This window comes from Puma concolor, chromosome D1 (genome assembly GCF_028749965.1).
Source record: "Puma concolor isolate L17-30 chromosome D1, mPumCon1.1.hap2, whole genome shotgun sequence".
In the NCBI taxonomy this organism is placed as follows: domain Eukaryota; kingdom Metazoa; phylum Chordata; class Mammalia; order Carnivora; family Felidae; genus Puma; species Puma concolor.
The window spans coordinates 57,970,280-57,992,971 of record NC_141676.1 but is presented as its reverse complement, the minus strand read 5'-3'; the positions used below and the strand labels follow the sequence as shown (position 1 = coordinate 57,992,971).

Here is a 22,692-nt window from a genome sequence, read left to right as displayed (position 1 = left end):
TTTGTTCATTTGTTTTGTTTCTTGAATTCCACATATGAGTGAAATCATGTTATTTGTCTTTCTCTGGCCAACTTATTTCACTTAGCAGTATACTCTCTAGCTCCATCCATGTTGTTGCAAATGGCAAGATTTCATTCTTTTTTATAGCTGAGTAATATTCCATGTGTGTATGTACCACATCTTTATCCATTCATCTGTCGATGGACACTTGAGCTGTGTCCATAGTTTGGCTATTGTAAATAGTGCTGCAACAAACATAGGGGTGGGTGCATCTATTCCTTTGAATTAGTGTTTTTGTATTCTTTGGGTAAATAGCCAATAGTCGGCCTACTCGTCATAGGGTATTTCAATTTTTTTAACTTTTTGAAGAACCTCATAACTATTTTCCACAGTGGCTGCACCAGTTTGCATTCCCACCAGCAGTGCACAGGGGTTCCTTTTTCTCCACAACCTTGCCAACACTTATTTCTTCCCATGTGCATCTTTGACTTATCAGCATACGCTTAAGTCAATATTGTACTACTTCCCATAAAGTACAGAAAACTTTGCATAGTATAACTCTATTTTCCCACTTTCCCTTCACTCATTTTTTTTTTATTCACTCTCAATTTTACATGTACTTATGGGTAATTTTCATTGAACAGTATTCCATTTTGTGAGTGGAATATACCATAGATCCACCTATTCTAGAATTTAAGTTTTTTCCACTACTTCTGTGATACTTTTATACCTATTATTTTTTGGTAAACATATGTACGCATTTCTCCTTGGTGTACCCTAGGAGTATGATTGATGGGTTATAAGGTATGCATATATTTGTCTTTACAAATTAGTTTCCAAAGCAGTTGTACCAGTTTACAGTCATGTGAGATTTCCATTTGCTTAAGGTTGCCAGTCTTTTTCACCTTTAGCCTTTTAGGTGGTGTGTAGTGGTATCACATTTTAATTCAAAACTTTTTAATTTTATTTTAAATGTTTATTGATTTTTGAGAGCGAGAGAGCACAAGCGGGGAAGGGGGCAGAGAGAGAGAGGGGGACGGAGGATCTGAAGCAGGCTCTGCGCTGACATCAGGGAGCTCGAACTCATGAACCGCGAGATCACGACCTGAGCCGAGACTCAACCAACAGCCATCCAGGTACCCCTTAATTGAAAACTTTTTAAAACCACTGTACTGACCAAACAAAAGAATGTGTGAGCCAGATATGGTCCATAAGTCAACTCCAGGTCAGACTGTTTTCTGAGAATGTTTTAATGTATATGTGAACAATTGTCTACTGGACAGCTGGAAGATAAAAAATTCGTGCCACAATCCTATTAGTGGAGAGATTTTGAAGCAAACTACATCTGAAACATCCATTTGTCTTGCCCTGTTCAATGGGGTGAGTGCAAAGAACCAGGTCTCATCCGGGTGATAAATGGTAGTCCTGAGGCTGTAGGGGCACAGAGAAGAGCACTTAACCCAGCTGTGGGAGGTTCTCTATAATATTGCCTCATCTACCATCCCTTCTCACCATGAAATAAACTGTGACATCAGGCTGAACTTCATTGTGCTCTCAAGACCAAAGTCCTCTGAGGCCATTGCTCATGCCATTTCTTCCATGTGTTCTTTGTGTGGAAAGCTCTCCCTCCCTTCCCTGCTTGGCCTTCAAGTTCATCCCTGCCCCAGATCTTTCCCCACTTCCTTTGGCAGAGTTGAATACCTCTTCTCACAGCTCGCACTGTACCATGTTCCTCACTTACCTCATCTCATTGAATCACTGGTGTTTGTTTATGTCTCCCTCTAAGTTGGTGTCTCTGGGAATGTGGCTGGGGCAGACACCTGATGTTTTTGCCACTTATCCAGCCTAATTCTGGGCAACAGTGCCCTAAACGTTCTTTGGGACACCACTCCACCCCTGTTGTAAGCCCTGTTGTTTTAGATCATCTTTTCCAGATCACCATGGACTCTTGGATGACCACAGGACCCAATTTGGGATAATGCTCTTCAGTCCCAGGACTTTTATTCATACTATTAGGAGAAGAAAAGCTCTCTTGGCTAGACTTGAACCCAGAAGGGCATTTGGTCTGGAGCTGCTGAGTATCACTGAAGCCTCTGAAAGGGTAAGCCCAGTGGCTATAAAGATGAAAACAAAGTCTAAGGGATTTTGCACCAAGCAGTTTCTGGACTTCTCAGTTATATGACCCAATGCTTTCCCTTCTTTAGCTTGAATCAGTTTGAGCAGGGGGTCTCTGTCACTTGCAGCCTCAAAAGGTCTGATGCAAGATGGTTGTTTCCTTCCCTGACCACCTGCTTTCTGAGACCAACTCATTGATTCAGCTCTAGAAGGATAAGAACCTACTGCAAAAGACCTCAACACCACTGGACTCTCAGCAGACAGGGCACAGCCTGGATCACTCATTAGTTCAGATGACAGACACCCTGAGGCAGCGTCTCTTTTTTTTTTTTTTTTTATAGTTATTTTTTAAATTTTTTTTAAATATGAAATTTATTGTCAAATTGGTTTCTATACAACACCCAGTGCTCATCCCAACAGGTGCCCTCCTCAATACACATCACCCACCCCCCATCAACCCTCAGTTTATTCTCAGTTTTTAAGAGTCTCTTATGTTTTGGCTCCCTCCCTCTCTAACCTTTTTTTTTTTTTTTTCCTCCTTCCCCTCCCCCATGGTCTTCTGTTAAGTTTCCTAGGATCCACATAACAGTGAAAACATATGGTATCTGTCTTTCTCTGTATGACTTATTTCACTTAGCATAACACTCTCCAGTTCCATTCACGTTGCTACAAAAGGCCATACTTCATTCTTTCTCATTGCCATGTAGTATTCCATTGTGTATATATAAACCACAATTTCTTTTATTTATTTATTTATTTATTTATTTATTTATTTATATGAAATTTATTGTCAAATTGGTTTCCATACAACACCCAGTGCTCATCCCAAAAGGTGCCCTCCTCAATACCCATCACCCACCCTCTCCTCCCTCCCACCCCCCATCAACCCTCAGTTTGTTCTCAGTTTTTAACAGTCTCTTATGCTTTGGCTCTCTCCCACTCTAACCTCTTTTTTTTTTGTTTTTTTTCCTTCCCCTCCCCCATGGGTTCCTGTTAAGTTTCTCAGGATCCACATAAGAGTGAAACCATATGGTATCTGTCTTTCTCTGTATGGCTTATTTCACTTAGCATCACACTCTCCAGTTCCATCCACGTTGCTACAAAGGGCCATATTTCGTTCTTTCTCATTGCTGTAGTACTCCATTGTGTATATAAACCACAATTTCTTTATCCATTCATCAGTTGATGGACATTTAGGCTCTTTCCATAATTTGGCTATTGTTGAGAGTGCTGCTATAAACATTGGGGTACAAGTGCCCCTGTGCATCAGCACTCCTGTATCCCTTGGGTAAATTCCTAGCAGTGCTATTGCTGGGTCATAGGGTAGATCTATTTTTAATTTTTTGAGGAACCTCCACACTGTTTTCCAGAGTGGCTGCACCAGTTTGCATTCCCACCAACAGTGCAAGAGGGTCCCGTTTCTCCACATCCTCGCCAGCATCTACAGTCTCCTGATTTGTTCATTTTAGCCACTCTGACTGGTGTGAGGTGGTATCTGAGTGTGGTTTTGATTTGTATTTCCCTGATGAGGAGCAATGTTGACCATCTTTTCATGCTGAGGCACCCTCTCCTTATGAGCCCTCAGGCATGGCCAACTTCAACCTACCACCTTATGGATGGGAAAACCAAGATCCAGACAGGTTAAGTGAATTGCCCCAAATTGCTCAGCTAAGATGCTGTCTCCAGTTCTACTTGCCCTCAGAATCCACACACTCTTCTTACTATACCAAAGAAGGCACAAGTAGGTGCTGAGTCCCAGGGAGACAAGTACCGTGGCGGGGAGGGGGAGGTGGACAAAAGAGCCAGAGCCAGAGCCAGGGCTAGAGCCAACCATATCTTTATTAGTCTCTGCAGCAGGGCCACTAGGGCCCATACCTACAAGGGAACTTTAGCAGGCTACTCTGGCTACTGGGTAGGAATGTTAGCACTTCTGTTAGGACAGGGTGGGAGAGGAAATTGTAAAGGAGCCAAATGGAGAGATTGCTGGGCCACTTACAGGGAGGCACACATGGGGCTTCCCACTGGATCAGGCCCTAGAGGTGAACACTGCCATCTCCCCCAGAGTGAAGGAAGAGACAAAGCCTAAGATGGTGACAGCCACAGTTATGGACAGAGGGCCAAGTTCCTGGGGACCAGGAATGCATTTCCTGATGGAAGCACCATCCTAGGGCTGGAGGTCCTGAACAGAGCTTATCTGCCCCCCAGCAAGTGGACCCCAGGTTCAACTCAATTGCTGCCCCAGGCACCCCTAACATGGGGAACAAGTGTTTTCTGAGCACTGAAGGAACAGGGGACCCTGGAAGCTGATAGTGGGAAGGATGGGGCTAACCTCCGAGAGTGTTTTGGATTTCAGTATGTGTCAGTATTAACAGGCAATATATTCATTATAGGCGCAATCATGAAACTTCCCTCCAAAAAGCTCACATCTCCCCTTTACCCAGCAAGCTCTTTAGCCTGGAGGGCCATCATGATCTTATCCCAGTCCCCACCCCAACCTAAATGAACTTTTAATTCCTTGGACATGTCCATGATAATCATTGCTCTGCACTCTTGCAACAACCCTACTCCTAGCCTACCTTCTGTTCTTTACCCTCATGTGTCAAAGGATTGATAATTCTGTCCTGTCAAGTGTTTGTTTACTTCTGTTTTTCCCAGCAACCATGGAGGTGCTGGAGGAAAAAACCTGACTCCTCGGTCTCCAGTACCTGGGAACTTTAAGTCACATGAGTCGTTTTCTGTGTCCTGGTGTATTGGAGGGAACCATGTCTATATGTGTCTATAACAAAAGTCTGGGGTGTCTGGCAATAGATACAAGGATTTTGAGCTATGTTTGTGCCTGGGATGATAGCTTCTTGCAACGCAAGGGGTGAGAGTGGGGGAGTGGGATATGGATGATCCAAGTCCAGGGGGACTAGTGGAGAAGAAGGAGCCGAAGTACAGCAGGACTTAAATCGTGGAGGGTGGGGTCAAGGAGGAAAAGGGGTCTGTTGCTCTAGGCGCAGGGTCCACACTCCCAGTCCCAGGGCTCAGAACCAACAGGGAGACCACATGAGCGAGCCGAGCGCGGCACCTGTGGCGGCCCCCGCGAGCATGCCCATGGCCAGCGGAGCGCCCGCACTGTAGCAGGGATCCTCCCGCACTACTACGTGCGTCACGCCGGGTCCTGTGGAGAGAGAGCGGTGAGGGACGGGGACTTCAGAGTAGGGAGAAGAGAGATCTTCACTCCTCTCCTCCCACTAGACTCATGCCCAACCCAGGGTAAAGAGCTGAGCCCACTCTTCTGCACCTCAATCGGAGAAACTGAGGCCTTGATGCGGAAAGGACTTGTACTCCTTCTCCAGGGCTTACTGGCCTTGTATCTGCTGGGACCATGGGGCTAGAGTGGAACAGCGAGGAAACCCAGTATCTCTAAGAACCTCCAGGCCACACCAGAGGATGGGCGTTCCCAACCGCCAGCCCCTGGGGCGGAAGGAGGCGGCCGCTCCCGCGTTAGCCACCAGGGGTCGCCAGCAGCTCAGAAACGGGTATTGCTGGGCAGACAGCCTAGAGAAGTGAGGTCAGTTCTGGAGTGTGGAGGTACACTGGTTCAAGAGATATTCCGAGTTTCGGGATGGGGAGGGCCCAGTGGTGGGTACCGCCTGGAAAAATCCGTGGTCCCCACAAGAGTGGTTTCTGTCCCAGCTGCAGGGGCCTGGGGCTGGATCTGGGCAGGGGGCGGGCCAGGCTGGAGACTTACCTGCATAGGGCGGTCCGTAGTAGCTGCGTACGTATGTGGCTTCATGAGCGTTGGGAGTTACCACCTCATAGTAGTCCTGGTACGGGCTGTAGACACGCACCTGGGGAGCCCCACTGGGTTACTGCCCAGAAACTCCCTGGCCCAGGTTTGGGCCCCTACCCACCATACCCTGCTTAGGTTCTTCTGGGCCTACAAAACCACTTATTCAAAGTTAGAAATGGATCCCCAGGAACCAGCAAGCTCCTGAGAAAGACCCTGCCTGCCCACATGGTCCATGGTCCTTGTCCTCTAAAACTGTAGCCTCTACATCCAGATCCCATTTTCTCACCCTACCCTCCTACCTATCACTCCCCTGGTCAAAAATCCTCCACAGTGGGCCACCTTGGTGGCACAGTTGTTTAAGTGTGGGACCCTTGATTTCCATACAGGTCATGATCTCATAATTTGTGAGCTTGAGCCCCGAGCCCGAGTCAGGATCTGTGCTGTCAGCCTGGGATTCTCTCTCTCTCTGTCTCTCTCTGTCTCTCTCTCTCTCTGTCTCTGCCCCTCCCCTGCTCATGTGCTCTCTCCACATAAACATTAAAAATATATAGATTTTTAAATTCCCCATGGCTCCCAACTTCCCTATGTAACCTAATATTTGCTAGCTGCTCTCCAATGGTCCCATTTGGAGAAAGCCAATGGATTTTTCTACTCTCCTAGTCACTGGGTAGGGCATCTGGCCAGCCCCCAGGCCCGGAAGTAAAAGGTTGGGGAGGAAGGAAAAGAAAGGAGGGGATGGATGGAAAGTAACTAAAGTATTATCAAGCATCCACCATGTACCAGGTTCTGAGGGAGGTGTTCATATGTATTACTTCCTCTAATCCTTACTGCAGGCATTATTATCTCCACATTACCACAGAACTGGGGGTGGGAGGCTCAGAGAAGAATGGTCATTTTTCTCTCTCTGAGGGAGGAAAGCAGTCTCTCCATTAGAATCAACCCCTCAAAGCCTAACTCAGAAATCATCCACTCCAGGAAGCCCTTTTGGTTTCAGAAAGAATTCTTTCTTCCTAAGTTCTCTATGGACTATCTTTCCTCCTGGACTTTCCTGCCTGTACCCCAAATGTGAGCTACTTATAGACATGGACTCTGATTAATTTCTGTTACATACGGGATCTAGTGAATAGCAAGAACCAATAAATATACGCTGAATTAAATAGAAACTCCTAATCCATGCCCCTCATTTTACCCATGAGGGAGTAGACCTAGAGAGGGAGCAAGATCCCCTAGTCTCCTGGCTCCTTCTTCTTAGCCCCCTTCTACTCTATATCTCTCTCAAACTAGGTGTCGCCCCTGAATGGTCCAACTCCTCTTAAAAGTCAGGTGTCTTAAACTCCACCTATCTCGAAGGGATTTCATCACCTTTCTATCTCCTGAACCTGCTCTTCCACAAATGCTTTTCTCTAAATGCCACTACCATGTACTCAAACCAAGGCATCAGGTTGGCACTCTCATCTTCACACGCTTGTCTTCCATATCACACCAGCCACCAAGTCTCATGATTTTATCTTCTAACTATGCTCTTCTGTCCATCCTTTTGGCCAGTGCCAAGAAAATAATAAGCCATTGATTTGGCAACTTGGAAGTTGTGGATGACCTTGAAAAAACATTTTTCAGAGGAGTGGTTGGGGGGAGAATCCAGACTATGGAGAGTTGAAGAATGGTTGAGAAATAAGGGATGGAATCAACATGTCATGACATTCCTTTCAAGAAATTTGGTTGTAAAGGGGGTTTCTCTAAATACATACCTGTGATTTAAAATCTCCATGCCATTTCTTTTTTTTTTTTTTTTTTTTTTTTTTTTTTTTCAACATTTATTTATTTTGGGGACAGAGAGAGACAGAGCATGAACGGGGGAGGGGCAGAGAGAGAGGGAGACACAGAATTGGAAACAGGCTCCAGGCTCTGAGCCATCAGCCCAGAGCCCGACGCGGGGCTCGAACTCACGGAGCGCGAGATCGTGACCTGGCTGAAGTCGGACGCTTAACCGACTGCGCCACCCAGGCGCCCCTGTTTTTTAATGTTTATTTATTTTTGAGAGAGGGAGGCAGAGCACAAGCAGGGGAGGGGCAGAGAAAGAGGGAGACAGAATCCAGAGCAGGCTCCAGGCTCTGAGCTGTCAGCACAGAACCTGACACGGGGCTTGAACTCACAAACCACGAGATCACAACCTGAGCCAAAGCCTGACCCTGAACCTCCTGAGCCACCCAGGCACCCCTCCATGCCATTTCTCTTTGATGAGGATGCCTTTCTTCCCTTTTTTCATTCAATTACCTAACTTATCTTTCAGACTGAACCCAAGTATTACTCTCCCTGAACCTCCCTGTTCTGTTGGGAGAACAGACTTAGCCCTTAGACTCTCCTTATCACAGCACCAGTCACTCTGCAGTGTCATTGTTTGTATCCCTTTGAGTGTGTCAGACTTGAGACCCACAAGGGGGTCTAATTAGGCCTCATTGGAACATGATAGCTGCCTAATGTACTGAATTTATCTCAAGTGAGTCAAATATAGAGCCAGACTGAACTAAGGTCACCCAGCTCTAAGTCCAGCCTCAATTTAGGGACAATGACCAGTTCCAGGGTAACACAGTAGGCTCAAACAATGCTCAGTCTCAAGTGACTTCCCTCACTGTGCTCTTCCCTAAAAGTGATCCAATAGAGCTTTCTGGTGGTGGGTAGCCAGGATCTAAGCTCCATGCCTGGAAGGGTCTAGAGAGATCCAAGCACTCAGATCCCCATTTTTATTTGTAGAGACTTTAGGATCTAGAGCCTGTATCTGCACGGCAGCTGCACAGTGAGCCTGTGGCCTCATCTGGCCTCAGAGAGAATGGAAAACACCAACTCATGCCCCTTGGTGGCACCTGTTTCTACCCTCTAGGTCTGGGAGGCCCAGAGGTAAACTCATATGGGTCACCTGGCAACGAGGCAGGTTTTCCTCCAGGGACCTTAGGGACAGAACCTAAGGGCTTGATCCTGATCCTCTCCCTTTCTGCAAGCCCAGCCCCTTTTGCAAGTGCAGGGTCAGCCAATCAGGAGGCCACATACAAATAAGTTCCCTTCCCTCAGAAAAGCTGTTGTTATAAGGTTTACAGCTTTTTAAACCCCATTTTTAGGCATCCCCACTTTAAACAAACTTACATCTTTGGGGTGCCTGGGCGGCTCAGTCGGTTAAGCGTCTGGCTTCGGCTCAGGTCATGATCCCACTGTTTGTGTGTTTGAACCCCGCATCTGGGTCTGTGCCGACAGCTCAGAGCCTGGAGTCTGCTTTGGATTCTGTGTCTCCCTCTCCTTCTGCCCCTCCCCCGCTTGTGTTTTCTCTCTCTCTCTCTCTCTCTCTCTCTCTCTCTCTCAAATAAACATTTAAAAAAAAAAATCTTTAAACAAACTTGCATCCTCATTTGGGTAGGGGGGATGTCTCAGAATGCTGGGATGGGAATCCTAGTCCTGCCACTGAAGAATCAAGTGTCGCGGTCAAGTTATGTAGCCTCTCAGAGCTTCAGTTTTTACATCTGTTAATAGGGATAGTCTTTCCTACAATGTCTTTCCTACAATGCCCACTCCCAAGGCACAGTGAGAATCCAACTGAGCCACGTCTATGCACCTGGACCTAGGTAGACCTAGCCTTCTGGGTTCAGTGGTTCTGCACATCAGAATTACCTGAATAACTTTTTTAAACCACAGATTTCCAAGGCCCCACTCCAGACCTACAAAATTAGAGCATCCAGAGGTAGGATATGAACGTTTAGATTTTTTTTTTTTTAAGTCCTGAAGTGATTCTAACTCACAGCCACATCAAACACCACTGTACTAGAAAAGGAGTTCACAGTTGACTATAAGACCACCAGCACTCGAAGATAGGCCCCCACTGTATCCACCCCATGCCCTGCTGAGCACTGGGGACAGAGATAGGATTCATCCCCCAATCGTGCTTTCCAGAAATTCTGGGGTAGGAGGAAGGGAGACAGATGTGGACTAAATTATGATATGTGACAGTGATGCCATTAACAGAGGTTTTTCACTCCTCCTTCCTCCCTTTAGTCATTCACTCATTCGCTCATTCGGTGAACACTGCCTGAGGCCCACCTGTGCCCCAGCTCCATGCACCGGGAAGAAGGAGGGTCAAAACAGACTGTCCCTATCACCGAGTACTCATTGAGCACCTGCTGTATACCCAGCACTGAGCCAGGCTCCATAGAGGCAGAGCTGATCAGACCCAGTCTTTGCCTTGGAGGAAGTCCCAGGTCTCATGGGAGAATAGAGACCGAAATAAAGGGACTTGAAAGAGGCCTAATAAGATGATACTAAGCATTAGTGCAGCAGGCTGTGAAGGGAGTGACGATACCTGGAAGTCTGGGAAGTCCTCCCTGAGGAGATGGTAGCCTTTGAAGTGGCTCTTAGAGGCTAAGCATCAGTTTGTCAGAGGAATAAGGAAACTAAGAGTCTTCACGGCAGAGAGAACAGCATCTGCAAAGCCTGGGAAGAGGCAAGAGGTCTGGTGCAGCTGGGAAGCTGGAGGAGCAGCTACAGCACAGGGGATAAGGGGATGTGGTAGGTGAGATTGGCTCAGGCTGGATCCTGAGAGAATGGGACATGAGATCCTTGAGATCTCAGGCTGGATCCTTGAGAATGGGACTGTGGTTGGTGTTCTGTGAGTGATAGGTAGCCATGTAATGTTTGTGAGCAGAGAAGGGATGTGACTGGGCCCAGTTTTGGAGGCACATCTTTGTGGCCAGAATGGAGGCAGGGAGGGCTGAGCCAGCACTTACCCAGATCCGCCTCTCAACCTTACAGGGGCTCCACGAGCGGGTCACACACCTGACCTTGGGGCAAACCCGGCGGCTCCTGGGAGGGACGGTGGCTCCGGTTGGGGCCTGCTCAAGCCACAGAAACCCAAAAAGGGGGAGGGAGGGAGGTGTCAGTGGTCCTCTACATCTGGAGAAACTCAGTTTTTAACAGGCCCAACCTGAGCCCTCTGCCAGCTGGGCAGTGGAAAGAGTGGTCCTCTTCCTCCTCGGCCCATGGTAATGGAGGGAGGCTCAGAGGGGGACACTTTGCCAAAGTTACCCAGAAGAGGATCAGTAGTGTCCCTCCATAATTAGCCCACCTTCACCGGTTTTAGGCTGCTGAGGCTCTCAGTCTCTAGAAAGAACAGAACAACTCTGATCCGCCCTCCCACATACCTGTCCTCCCCTTCACTGGCCTCCCAGCCTTGTCCTTGGCTGTGACCCTGGCCCTATATTCCCTGGAAGAGCCTCTGTCCAGAGTGGGGTATAAATCTGCAGGACATGGAGGGACAAAGTGCAGGTCACTCCTACATAGGCACAGAACAGAGAGAAGTCACGGACACAGGCGTGAACATTCAGAGACAAGCAGACACTGGTACAAAGACTGAGGCACAAACACATTCCACTCAAGCAAGCCCTGGGATCAGACAGGTGTGTGTGACGGTGGACAGTGGGAGGGGGAGTAGAGGGTCAGAGCAGAGACTGGTAAGCAGAGCAGCAGGAAGGTGCACAGGCAGAGGAGGAACAAGGCAGCTTCATAGAGTCACAGAGTGCAGAACAGAACGGTCAGCCCTCACCTCCTTCTGCCTCTTTTGGGTGGGACTCCTTTGCTCTGCATATGGGGAATATGGAGCTCAGAGCCAGGTTAGCCAACAGGGGTGTCTCCGCCTTGTAGACCACTGCTCCAGCCTCCTCACTTCCAGCTTTTTCTAATCCAGTTTCCACCCAGAAGCCTGAATCTGCTCCCCAAAGTCTGGCCAAGTCCCCCCTTCTTAATGCCCTTTGTCATTCCCCACAATGCTCCTCAGAGGTCATTTCCCCCATTTCTTTCCCTCCATGTATTATCGTCCAGCCAGGACAGACTCCTGGCACTTACACACACATACACACACGTGCACATCTCACCCCTCACCTCTGCTCATGCAGTTCTTTCTACCAGTAATGCCCTTCCCGCCAAATCTCACTGACCTAGGCTCCAATACAGGCTCTTCCGCTGACTTAAGACTATGAGGCTTTGGACAAGTCACTTCCTCTCTGAACCTCACCTTCCCTATCTGTAAAATGGAACTAAAAGTACAGCCCTACCGGAGCTGTTGGAAGATTAAATGATATAACTGATGGCAGGTACTGAGCACAATGCTCAGCCCTCAGCAGGTGCATGTCTAAGAAGGGTTCTAAATGCAATCCAGTCTTCTCTGCTACTTTCCAGCAGAGTCTCTCTAGGTGAGATTGGGCTCCACTGCACCACACATAGAAGGAGCAAGCACACAATGTGGAGTCAGGCAGATGGGGTCAAGGCCAAGCTGGGCTATCATTGAGCTGGGGGCCTAGGGCAGCTCCTCAAACCCACACCTCCATCAATCACTAGGCTCTGTTGACTCTACCTCCTAAATATGTCTTATCCTCATTAGCAAGGCCTTAGACCAGACCTCCAGCCAGTCAGTAGGACTCTGTCCCAGCCTTCTAACTGGTCTCCTGGCATCCACTCTTACCCTCTACAGGCCATTCCCTACCTACCAGCCAGACTATATTTTTAAAACACAAATCTGGTCTGATCTGTTCATATCATCCCACTGCTTAAAAGCTTTCAATGACTTCCTGGTGTTCTTAGCAGAAACCAACATCTTAACACATCCCATAATGCCTGGCCCTGCCAACCCTCCTTCTCCCTTGCTCTCCCTTCCTAAGCTCCAGCTGCTCCAGCCTTCATTCTGTTCTTAAACTTACTGAATTCTTACCCTTTCTCAGGGCCTTTGCACATGCAGTTCCTCTGCCTGGAAAGCTGTTCCCTTTACCCCACCCCACCCCTTCTACACAGTCAATTTCTGTTTATCCTTCAGGGTCTCACCTTTAGCCTTGTCTGAACTCCCTTCTGGACCAGGCCACCAAGGTGGTCACACATTGAATGCACGGTGCACATCTCTGTCAAAGCAGTTACCACCGTTGCAATAGAATCATTAACTGTGTGATTAGTTGCTTCCTCACACCCAGCTGCCCACTAGATTGAATCCAGGAGAACAGGGCCAACATCTCTTTACTTAGTTCACCTCTGATCCCTGCCCTTTGTCAGAGTGCCTGAATATAGTAGGAACTCAGTAAATACTTGTTGTGTGGATGAATGAAGCTCAATCTTATTCTTTGCAGAGAGGTAATAATAATCCCAGCCTCACAGGACTGTTGTCAGGAGTAGGTGGAACTGTACCTGTGTCACACCTAGCACATAATAGTTGCTCAATAAAAGATAGTTTCTTTGCCCCAGCTTACATGCCACCCCCTACAGTCTCTCTCTCTCCTCCAAGCACCAGTTGTCTGTCTTCTGTCCTTTTACACGTGGACTCACAGTATCTGAGTCCACACAAGCCTATTCACTCACATATATGGGAATTGAGAATTCCTGGCAGATGGAGACCGAGTCTGAGTCACCCATGATTCCATGGCAGGAAGGGGTGGGGAGGGGAAAAGGAGGGAATGGGGGGCTCACCGGGGTAGAATTCGCCTCCAGTAACGCCGTCTTCCACGCTCTGCAAAGCAAACCCATCAGACCTTGAGGAGGGAGTTTGGGAGATTGGGCCCCTAGCTGTTAAGACTTTCGTCCTCAACACAGCCTCAGCCCCAGTCTCCTGTAAAGGGGGGAGGTCCCCTTGACCCCCTTGGGTAGACAAAACCCCTCTCCCACCCCAGTCACACAGACAGAGCCCTCATTTGAGCTGGAGGCTCCTAATTCATTCTTAGTCCACAGTCTTCCCCTCTTCCAGCTTCCCCGGCTAGACACAAGACAGCTGGGCTTGGGTGGTCTCTTCGGGGCCTTCGGATTCTGGCATGCTTGGGCTGGTTCTCTAGCTGCAGCTCACCTCCACACCCCAAACCTACACACACACAGTTCCCCAACGCTCTGACCCCAGAGCCCTGTGAGGGCCGAGTGGACACAGGACAATCAGGCCTTTGTTGGTTGCCATGGCACCTGGCTAGGGTGGACAAGGCGGCTCTGTGCTTTGTCGGGCCAGAGCTCAGCTTCCCCCACTCCCACACGCCCCATCTCTTTCACTCTCCTACAATGCAAAGGCCTACTGACTCCACGGCCCGAGGGTAGGAAGGGAAAGAATGTGAGTAAGCAGACACACCCGGCCTCACAGTGTGGATCTGCATCGGACACTGGCATGTCTCTGCAACACAGTGGGCTGCCTCTGTGAGGCGGGGCAGGGTCTCCACCTCAGATCAAAGGCCACCCACTAAGGCATCTCCTCAGGAGGCAGTGGGAAGGGAGGTCCTTCACGGATGCCACAGGGTTGTCTGTTCCATATCACCCCCAAGTGAGCACTCATCTCAGAGCCTGCTAAATACACGACCCTGTATGATCAAGGACCACACACCTGAGGCCGGTGTGCCCAGTCCTCCCTCCATAGTCCCGGGTTCCATCACAGGGTGATGTGAGGACTTTTCTGGGTACCACACCAATCACCACGAGCCATTCAAATCCACTCTGCCCAACCTCTTCCCTGTTGACTGGTCTTTGTCCCCTCTTCCTACACTTTGGGAATCAGAAGGCCCAGTGAGGAGGAGGCATCTGGTTACGTTCCCCAAGATCTCTCCCTATCCTCTCCTGAGAGGACTTACACGGCATCGTCCTTGGTCTCTGCGCACAGATACAGGCGGGAGCCCTCCCGGAGGTTCACAATCAGCAGGCCGTCTCGGCTCCGGCCCTCTGGGGGCTGCACATCTAGAGACAGACACACACATATGGGGTTTCCACGGGGCACAGGCCCCAGTAAACCAGAAACAAGAATAGGGACGGACTTCCGGGTCCTGTTTATTGGCCATTGCCAACCTCCTCTGATCTCACACACTTTCTCTGGGATTCTGCTTTACTCTTCAGAGCCTTTCAACCTTTCCACGTTGCCTATTGCCATAGTTAGACATCTATCAGTTACCCTGTTATGACTGTGGCCTGAGCCCTGGTTGAGGAGATTTGCTCTGTGACTCTGGGCCAGTCACTTAACCTCCCTGATCCTCCTTATCTCTTTTCATCTTTATCCAGTTTCTAGCACCCAGAGGGCAGGAACCTTGTCTGACTTGCCTCTGTGACCCCAGCATAGGACCCAGGCCCAGCACAGGGTAGGAACTCAATAAGGAACCGCTATCTTAATTCAAACCCACATGAGTTGGAGTTGAGAGACCCAGAAGCAATGTCTATGGAAGCCCTCTGAAGCTGGCAAGAGCCTCATGCAGATGTTATCAGACAGACACAATGGGAGGGCCATGGACATAGTCACAGTGCCAGAGGGAAAAGGGCTTCTCACCGTGGCACTCTTGGCCGATCTTTATGCTGCGGACATTGAACTGGATGAGCACGCGATCCTCCTCGTCCTGTGCAGTCTCATCATGGTAGTAGCCCAGGGTCCCATCCAGCCACAAGGCAAACCAGTTTCGCTTCCAGCGGCGGAGGATGGAGCCTGTGCAATAGTTCACATTTGCTAGGCAGGCTGATTTCAGAGCCTGCTAGGGGGCAGGAGCACTGGACGGGCTCCCAGAATCCCCTCACCCACAGCCCCCAGTGTTATAACATGCCTTTCTTGTCTATCTACCCCCTGAAATGATGGCAGAGCCTCTTTCTGCCTTGCTCACCCAGTGCCTCCCCTTGTGCCTAACACATAGCAGAGGCTCCATAAATGTGTTGAATGGTAAATGAATGACCAGATTTCTTCCTTGGGGGCTTCCAAGGCCAAGCCCCAAGTTTCAAGGGCAAAGGCCTCTTCCTACCCTGAGCCTCCATCTAATCCCTTATCTTGCACTTGTGTGACAGTTGTTTCTGTAGTGTCAGCCTCTTCTACCAGACTGGGGTGTCCACAGCTCCCCACCCTGGACTTGGCACCCAGCAGGACCTGGGTTCAGTGTTTGCTGAATTGAATGAACTGAGAATGGGTCATGGGGTGTTGGAGAACTCCTAACCCAGGAGAGCTCTTCTTCAGATCATGATTCTGGTCAGAGGTGGGTCTGGAAGCCTGAGCCCTACCTTTGAACATTTTACGACTGAAAATCTTAACAGAAAAGGCAAAGTCATAAAGAAGCTTCTTAAGGCTTTACAGATCCCAAAGCATAGAGGCGTTTTCATATTATTCTGAGCCTCGTTCCATGGCCAGCCCCGGGCTAGTGCTGTGGATATGCAGAGCATCAAACCCAGTCCATACCCTCAAGGAGCTCACAGTCTGGGGTCAGTATGGAGTGGGGGAGTGGTAAGACCCATAGATGAAGGCAGTTACATTATAGGGGGATCCGTGCTATAACAGAGGTATGCATAACGCACTGGGAACAGTGTAGGGAGCCTCTAACCCAGCTTGGTGCTACAGCAGAGGCGGAGTGGAGGTTAGAGGAAAAGTCAGAGAAGGCTTCTCCCAGAAGGGGACATTTTCCAAGCAGTCAGGAATAGGAAGGACACTCCAAGCAGAGGAAAGAGTATAAACAAAGGAGAAAGGGTAAAAAGGGTCTTTTTTCTTGGGAGAAGGGTTCACTGCGGCACACCTAACAAGCCACTTCCTTCACCCCTGTCCCTGGACAAGGTACACAATGGACAAGGATTTGGCCCAAGGTTACTTACTCTGTCTCCACAGCCAGCCGCCCCTCACCAGGGCCATTTCTTCAAAAGGACTTTCCAGGGTGGAGTCAGGCGGAACCTGTCGGAGGATTCACAGGACACACAAGCCTCATCAGCAGCTCCGGGGCAGCTCTCCAAAGAGAAGCCCCCAGCCCTGCTCTCCCTGGGGAAGCCACTGAGGAAACGTGGAAACGTTTAAGGGAGTGTTAGTAAACAAGGGCAAGCCTGCCGGTCTCCTTCTCCTTCTCGGTCTCCTTCTCCTTCTCGGCTCTAGAAAGATAATGGGAGCACTGTCCTCGTGGGGTCAGCAGGGCAGCCACCCGTTGTGCGGGGGTGGGGGTCAGGAGCCTGGATTCCAATCTCAGCTCCATAACCTTTGCCATGTCCCTTCTTCTGGCTTCTGTTTCTAGATTTGTGTCTATGAGGCAAGTAGAGGCTGGAGTGGGGAACAGTTAACAATGTTGGAAACCCTGGGATTTTGAAATGCTGGCAGCGCAGAATATTAGAATCATGACAATGAATGAGGGACTTTCATGATAGAAAAAAAAAGCTTCCCTCCCATTTGAATCTCACCTGAGCCGTTTACAAAGTGTGTAAAATAATAGTTCAATAGCTTCTATTATTGACTGAGCATTATATGCTGGATATGCTTCTCAGTGCTTTTGTCTATTATCTCCTTGAAACCTCACGAAAATCCTTGTTACTCCCAGAAAACAGTCCTGGAGAAGTTCAACCACTTACGCAGATCCCCTCGATTAGTAAACAGAGGAGCCAGCATTCACACCCAGCAGTCCCAGCTTCTAACCATTACAACAGTAGGAGCTTTTAAAACTCTCAATACCCAGGTCATACCCCATAACAATTAAATCAGAAGGTCTGGGGCTGGGACGCAAGCATTGATAGTTTTTAAAGATCCCAGGTGATTCTAATGTGCAGCCAAGTTCTGAAACCACTGCATGTACTATACCACGTCACCTTGTCCCCACTGTAACTCTGTTGGATGGGTAGAATCTTGACTCCTATTTTACAGATGGACAAACTGAGGGACAGCAAACGACTTGTCCGTGTATGTGATGGAGCTTGGACTGGAATCCAGGTTCCCTCTGTTCCTGAGGGCGACTTACTTGCGAATAGGTGGCTCTGCCCCTCCCCCACCTGCTTACACCTGTTGCTGCGTAGCAAGAGCTGGAACACCTGAGCTGGAAGGCCTGGCTTTGTCCCTACTTCTCCTGCCCCTCCCTCCCCTCTCCAAGCCCTACCCTGGTCAGACAAAGAGGGTCAGGTGCAAACTCCCTCTGCAGCCTCCCCTTGATGCACCCACCTGTCTACACCTGTGGCGGATGCTGCTGCCAAAACGGCTGCTACTTGATGCTTGCTGTTACCCAACCTGCTGCGCCTGCGCTTTGTGTGCCCCAGAGAGCCTGGGGCATTTCAATACCCGGGCTGCGCCCCGGGCCTGGCTGCCCCTGGGCCCCGCCCCCAGGTCCCGCCCCATCTCCTGGGAGGGGATGGGGCGGGGAGAGATGCGCGATCACGAGGCATTCTGGGACTTGTAGTCTGAAGCCCTAGAGCTGGATTGCACAAGGCCTGTCCTGGGTGGAAACCCTGTGTTGACCTGGAGCACAGGTGAGGAGATGCACCTGCAATTTTATTTTGCCAAGACATCTGTGCACTCATTTATCATGAAATACATTTCCTAAGAATCATTAACTCATTCTGTAGAAAAAAGTAAGGTAGTAAGTAAGTAAGCCAGGCTCCTAGTCTTGTCACGTTTTTTCAATACTCGGTTTGTGCCTGGCACTGTTCTGGATGCTAGCGGAGGGCACAAAGGAGCATCTGACAAGGCCTTCCCTCCTTCCTTCCCCCGCTTCCAGTCTGGTGGGGTAGACTAAATGGAAACACAAGTAGAGCACAGGGTATGATTTAACAATGGGAGAAAAGAGTCTGACTTTGCCCAGGAGGTTCAGGAAGGCCTCCCAAGGAGGCTAAAAAGGGTTCTTGAGGGATGAGTAGTTTCCCAGGGGGTAGACCTAAGAGAATCATATGAGCACTGATCAGAAAGTTCAAAAGATAGGGCAGCTGGGTGCACCAGGCAGTTAAATGTCTGACTTCAGCTCAGGTCATGATCTCACGGTTCATGGGTTCAAGCCTTGTGTCGGGTTCTCCTGACAGCTCAGAGCCTGGAGCCTGCTTTGGATTCTGTGTCTCCCTCTCTCTCTGCCCCTCCTCAGCTCGTTATCTGTCTCTCTCTGTCTCTCAAAAATGAATAAACATTAAAAAAAATTTTTTTAAAAAGGAAAGTTCAAAAGAATATGCAGTATTTCAGTGTGTTTGGAAAGTACAGTGCAGGGGTGGGGAGGGCATGGGGAGTGGAAAGGGATGAAGCTACAGGTTTTGCAAGGACATAACATGAAGCCTGGGATGACAGGCTCAAGACTTACTTGGGTATTATGACATAGTGACTGGAGCTTTGGGGGTGGGGGTTTCAAGATGGAGAGTTAGGTGGTTTGATTTGTGGGTAGAAAAGATCTCTCTAGGGCATAGTCAAAAATGATTGAAGGAGGCCCACTGGAGAAAGAATATTGTTTCTGTATCTACAACCTGGGCTCCTCTTCCAGGATCATTTCCTGAATAGCTTAACCCCACCAAACCCCAACTAAGAGCAGATCCAGGATGTCATTCAGAGAACAGGGATGTCAGGGCCTGAAGGGCTCTTGGTCCTAAACCCCGTCTGAGAGGGGCACCCACCCTGCCCTGGACCCTTCTTCCTGTCCCAGAGACCTGTTCCTTACCGGGGCTGCAGGACTCATGGTTCCTGGGCGGCCAGGGCAGCATTTCCCAGAAGGTTCCTGCAGGGGGTCATTTTCCTGAGCGCCTTAAGAGATAAAGGGATCAGGAAGATGCTACCAAGTGAGAGCCGGAAGGGGGAGGTAAGAGGAGGCATACAGATCCTAGAGAAAAATCGTCCTCCCTCTCCGGTCACTCCCCAACCTCCCGGACTGATCTCATCTGCTGACCTTCATTCAGTTCATCGGGTAACAAATCATCGGTAATTTGGTTGTGGTCTTGGCCTAGTATCTCTAAGATTCCCGAAGCAGGGGCGGGCCGGGCCTCCTCCCACGGTCGGGGCGTGGCTAAATCTGCTTTCTCCAGCCTGGCTGGACAGTGCCATCACCCCAGTCCTGGTTGCACAGCCTGGCTCTTTAAGCTTTCTCTCGCTTCTGAATTTCTGTAATCCTGACCTTGAGCCACCCCGGCGCTTCGCCCCTTCGTGCTGTGCGCGCCTTGCTGAAGGATTCGCCATGACCAATCCTATTAGCCGCTGAGCTCCTACGTCTCCGTGCATCCCCAGGAACCAGCTTTACCAAACCACAGTGCCTTTCTGACCCTGAAACGTCCCACCCCTGCCTTCTCCTAATTAAATATCCGCCTCACAGTGCAAGGAAGGAAGGGAGAGAGTAAGGGAGGGAATACAGACGGTAAGGAGGGAAAGGAAGTGGAGGAAGAAAGGAAGGCAGGAAGAAGGAAGGAAGAGAGGGAAGGAAGGTAGAAAGGTGGTAGAGAAGGGAAGGAGAAGCAGAAAGGAAGGATGAACGGAAGGAAGGAAGGAAAGGGTGGAGCTGGCCTCAGGAAATCTAGACCTGGATTCTGCCCCTCTCCCCAACTCTCCTTGCTCCCCTCTGTGAGGGGCTGTTTGGTGTCCTTCATAGAGGAGTGGGGGAACAGGGCAGACAGCTCCTAGATTACATACTCTGGATTTAGCAACTATATGAAAAGGGAAGATTCTCCTGCAACAGTGTGTAATTCAGGGGGACGAGTCCTCCACCACCCTCCCAAAGAGGGGGTGCTATGACAAGAAAAAGGAGAATGGTGAGTGGCAAACTAAAACCACGGGTACCTGTACAGAATCTAAATGCAGCCCCATCTGGCAGTATGTGTCTAAAATGTTGGTCAATGGCCCTCTTTGAGAAGCTGACAAAGGGGCGCCTGGGTGGCTCAGTCGGTTAAGCGTCCGACTTCGGCTCAGGTCATGATCTCATGGTACGTGAGTTCAAGCCCCACGTCGGCCTCTGTGCTGACAGCCCAGAGCCTGGAGCCTGCTTCAGATTCTGTGCCTCCCTCTCTCTCTGACCCTCCCCCGTTCATGCTCTGTCTCTGTCTCAAAAATAAATAAACATTAAAAAATTAAAAAAAAAAAAAAGAGAGAGAGAGAAGCTGATAAAGGAGCCTGGAGCCTGCTTCAGATTCTGTGCCTCCCTCTCTCTCTGACCCTCCCCCATTCATGCTCTGTCTCTCTCTGTCTCAAAAATAAATAAACATTAAAAAATTAAAAAAAAATAAGAGAGAAGCTGATAAAGGGTGTAGATTCTGCTCGCGGGGAAAAATGCACACACATACACATTTTACATTTTGCATGTAATTCCTGGGAGTTCATAGACCCTGAAGCCATGACGATTACTGCTGGATTGTCTTTAATTTCCAGAGCTGTGTAGACTGTTGGAAAGAGTGTGGGTCAACAGGTGAGAGATGCTGAAAGCATAGCAGGAGTCCCAGCTCAAAAGTCTTGGCTTTGAGAGACTGTTTAATCTACTGAAATGTATTGAGACCAACAAGCTAACAAGTAACTTTCAGGTTTCTCTTGTAACTGTGGTGCATAGAACCATTGGCAGAGAACAAGTATTTGGCTATTTCAAATGTCTCTAGTGGGTGAACAGTTCATATAATATATTGTTTAGAGAATAGTGAACTAGCTCATCAAGTTAAAATTTACCACTCATATTTTCAAGACAGTATGATATAATGCAAATAACACACTAGCTCTGTTTTAAAATTCTGAAATTTATTTTAAGGTGCAATTTGATCGAAAGTAAAAAGTTATGTGAAAGGTTTTTCATAATAATCTAGTGACATATATACCATAAAATTCGGTCTTTTAAAGTGTACAATTCAGAGGCACCTGGGTAGCTCAGTCAGTTAAGTGTCAGACTTCAGCTCAGGCCATGATCTCACGGCTTATAGTTTCGAGCCCCACGTCGGGCTCTGTGCAGACAGCTGAGAGCCTGGTTTCTGCTTCGGATTCTGTGTTTCCCTCTCTCTCTGCCCCTCCCCTGTTCATTCTCTGTCACTGTCTCTCAAAAGTAAATAAACATTAAAAAAAAAGTGTACAATTCAGTGTTCTAATATATCCAGACTTGTGCAACCACCATCACTAAATAATTTCAGGACATTTTCATCACCCCAAAGAGAAACTCTATACCCTCTAGTGGTCATTCCTTTCCCCCAACCCCTGGCAACAACCACTACCTACTTGGTCTCTATGGATTTACCTCTTCTGGACATTTTGTTTGAGTGGAATCATGCAACATGTGGCCTTTTGTGATGGAATTCTTTCACTTAACATGATGTTTTCAAGGTTTGTCCACATTGTGGCATGTATCTGTATGTGTATTTCATTCCTTTTTTTTTTTTTTTAAGTTTATTTACTTATTTTAAGAGAGAGAGAGCATACACACAGGGAAGGGGCAGAGAGAGAGAGGAAGAGAGAGAATCCCAAGCAGGCTCCATGCTGTCAGCACAGAGCCCTATGTGGGGCTCAGCCTCATGAACTGTGAGATTATGACCTGAGCTGAAATCAAGAGTCAGACACTTAACCGACTGAACCACCCAGGCGTCCCCAGGGTACTTCATTCCTTTTTATTGACAAATACTATTCCACTGTATGGATATACCATATTTTATTTATCCACCAGCTGATAGACGTTTGGGTGGTTTCCACTCTTTAGCTATTGTAAACAGTGCTGCTATGAACATGTGTGTGAGAACTTTTGTGTGGATATATGTTTTTATTTCTTTTGGGTGTGATATTGCTGGATCATATGGTAACTCTATGTTTAACATTTCATGCTATCAACCTGTTTTTCAAAGGGGCTACACCGCTTTACATTCCCACTAACAGCGTATGAGAGTTCCAATTTTTCCATATCCTCATCAACTTTGTCATTGTCCATCTTTTTTATTATAGCTGTCCTAAGTAGGTGAAAAGTATTATCTTGTTATGGTTTTGATTTGCATTTCCTTTAAATTTGTTTTTCAACGTTTTTTATTTATTTTTTTGGGACAGAGAGAGACAGAGCATGAACGGGGGAGGGGCAGAGAGAGAGGGAGACACAGAATCGGAAACAGGCTCCAGGCTCTGAGCCATCAGC

The 22,692-nt window shown here is 48.5% G+C and overlaps 1 protein-coding gene across 4 annotated transcripts; it reads right to left on the bottom strand.

Annotated features, from left to right (window-relative positions):
• Positions 1 to 3,936: 3,936 nt before the first annotated feature.
• Positions 3,937 to 19,422, bottom strand: PLEKHB1 (pleckstrin homology domain containing B1). Of its 4 annotated transcripts, none has more exons than XM_025928503.2 (8): positions 19,279 to 19,422; positions 16,490 to 16,565; positions 15,195 to 15,347; positions 14,512 to 14,614; positions 13,379 to 13,418; positions 10,660 to 10,764; positions 5,852 to 5,951; positions 3,937 to 5,278 (listed from the first exon to the last, which is right to left on the bottom strand). In XM_025928503.2, the coding sequence occupies exons 1-8, from the start codon at positions 19,294 to 19,296 to the stop codon at positions 5,142 to 5,144; spliced, it is 732 nt and encodes a 243-aa protein (XP_025784288.1). In that variant the 5' UTR covers positions 19,297 to 19,422; the 3' UTR covers positions 3,937 to 5,141. The 4 variants fall into 4 exon arrangements, with proteins under 4 accessions (XP_025784288.1, XP_086534394.1, XP_086534392.1 ...); XM_086678268.1 differs by lacking the exon at positions 19,279 to 19,422 and adding an exon at positions 17,808 to 17,965; XM_086678266.1 differs by lacking the exon at positions 19,279 to 19,422 and adding an exon at positions 16,702 to 16,722.
• Positions 19,423 to 22,692: the final 3,270 nt, after the last annotated feature.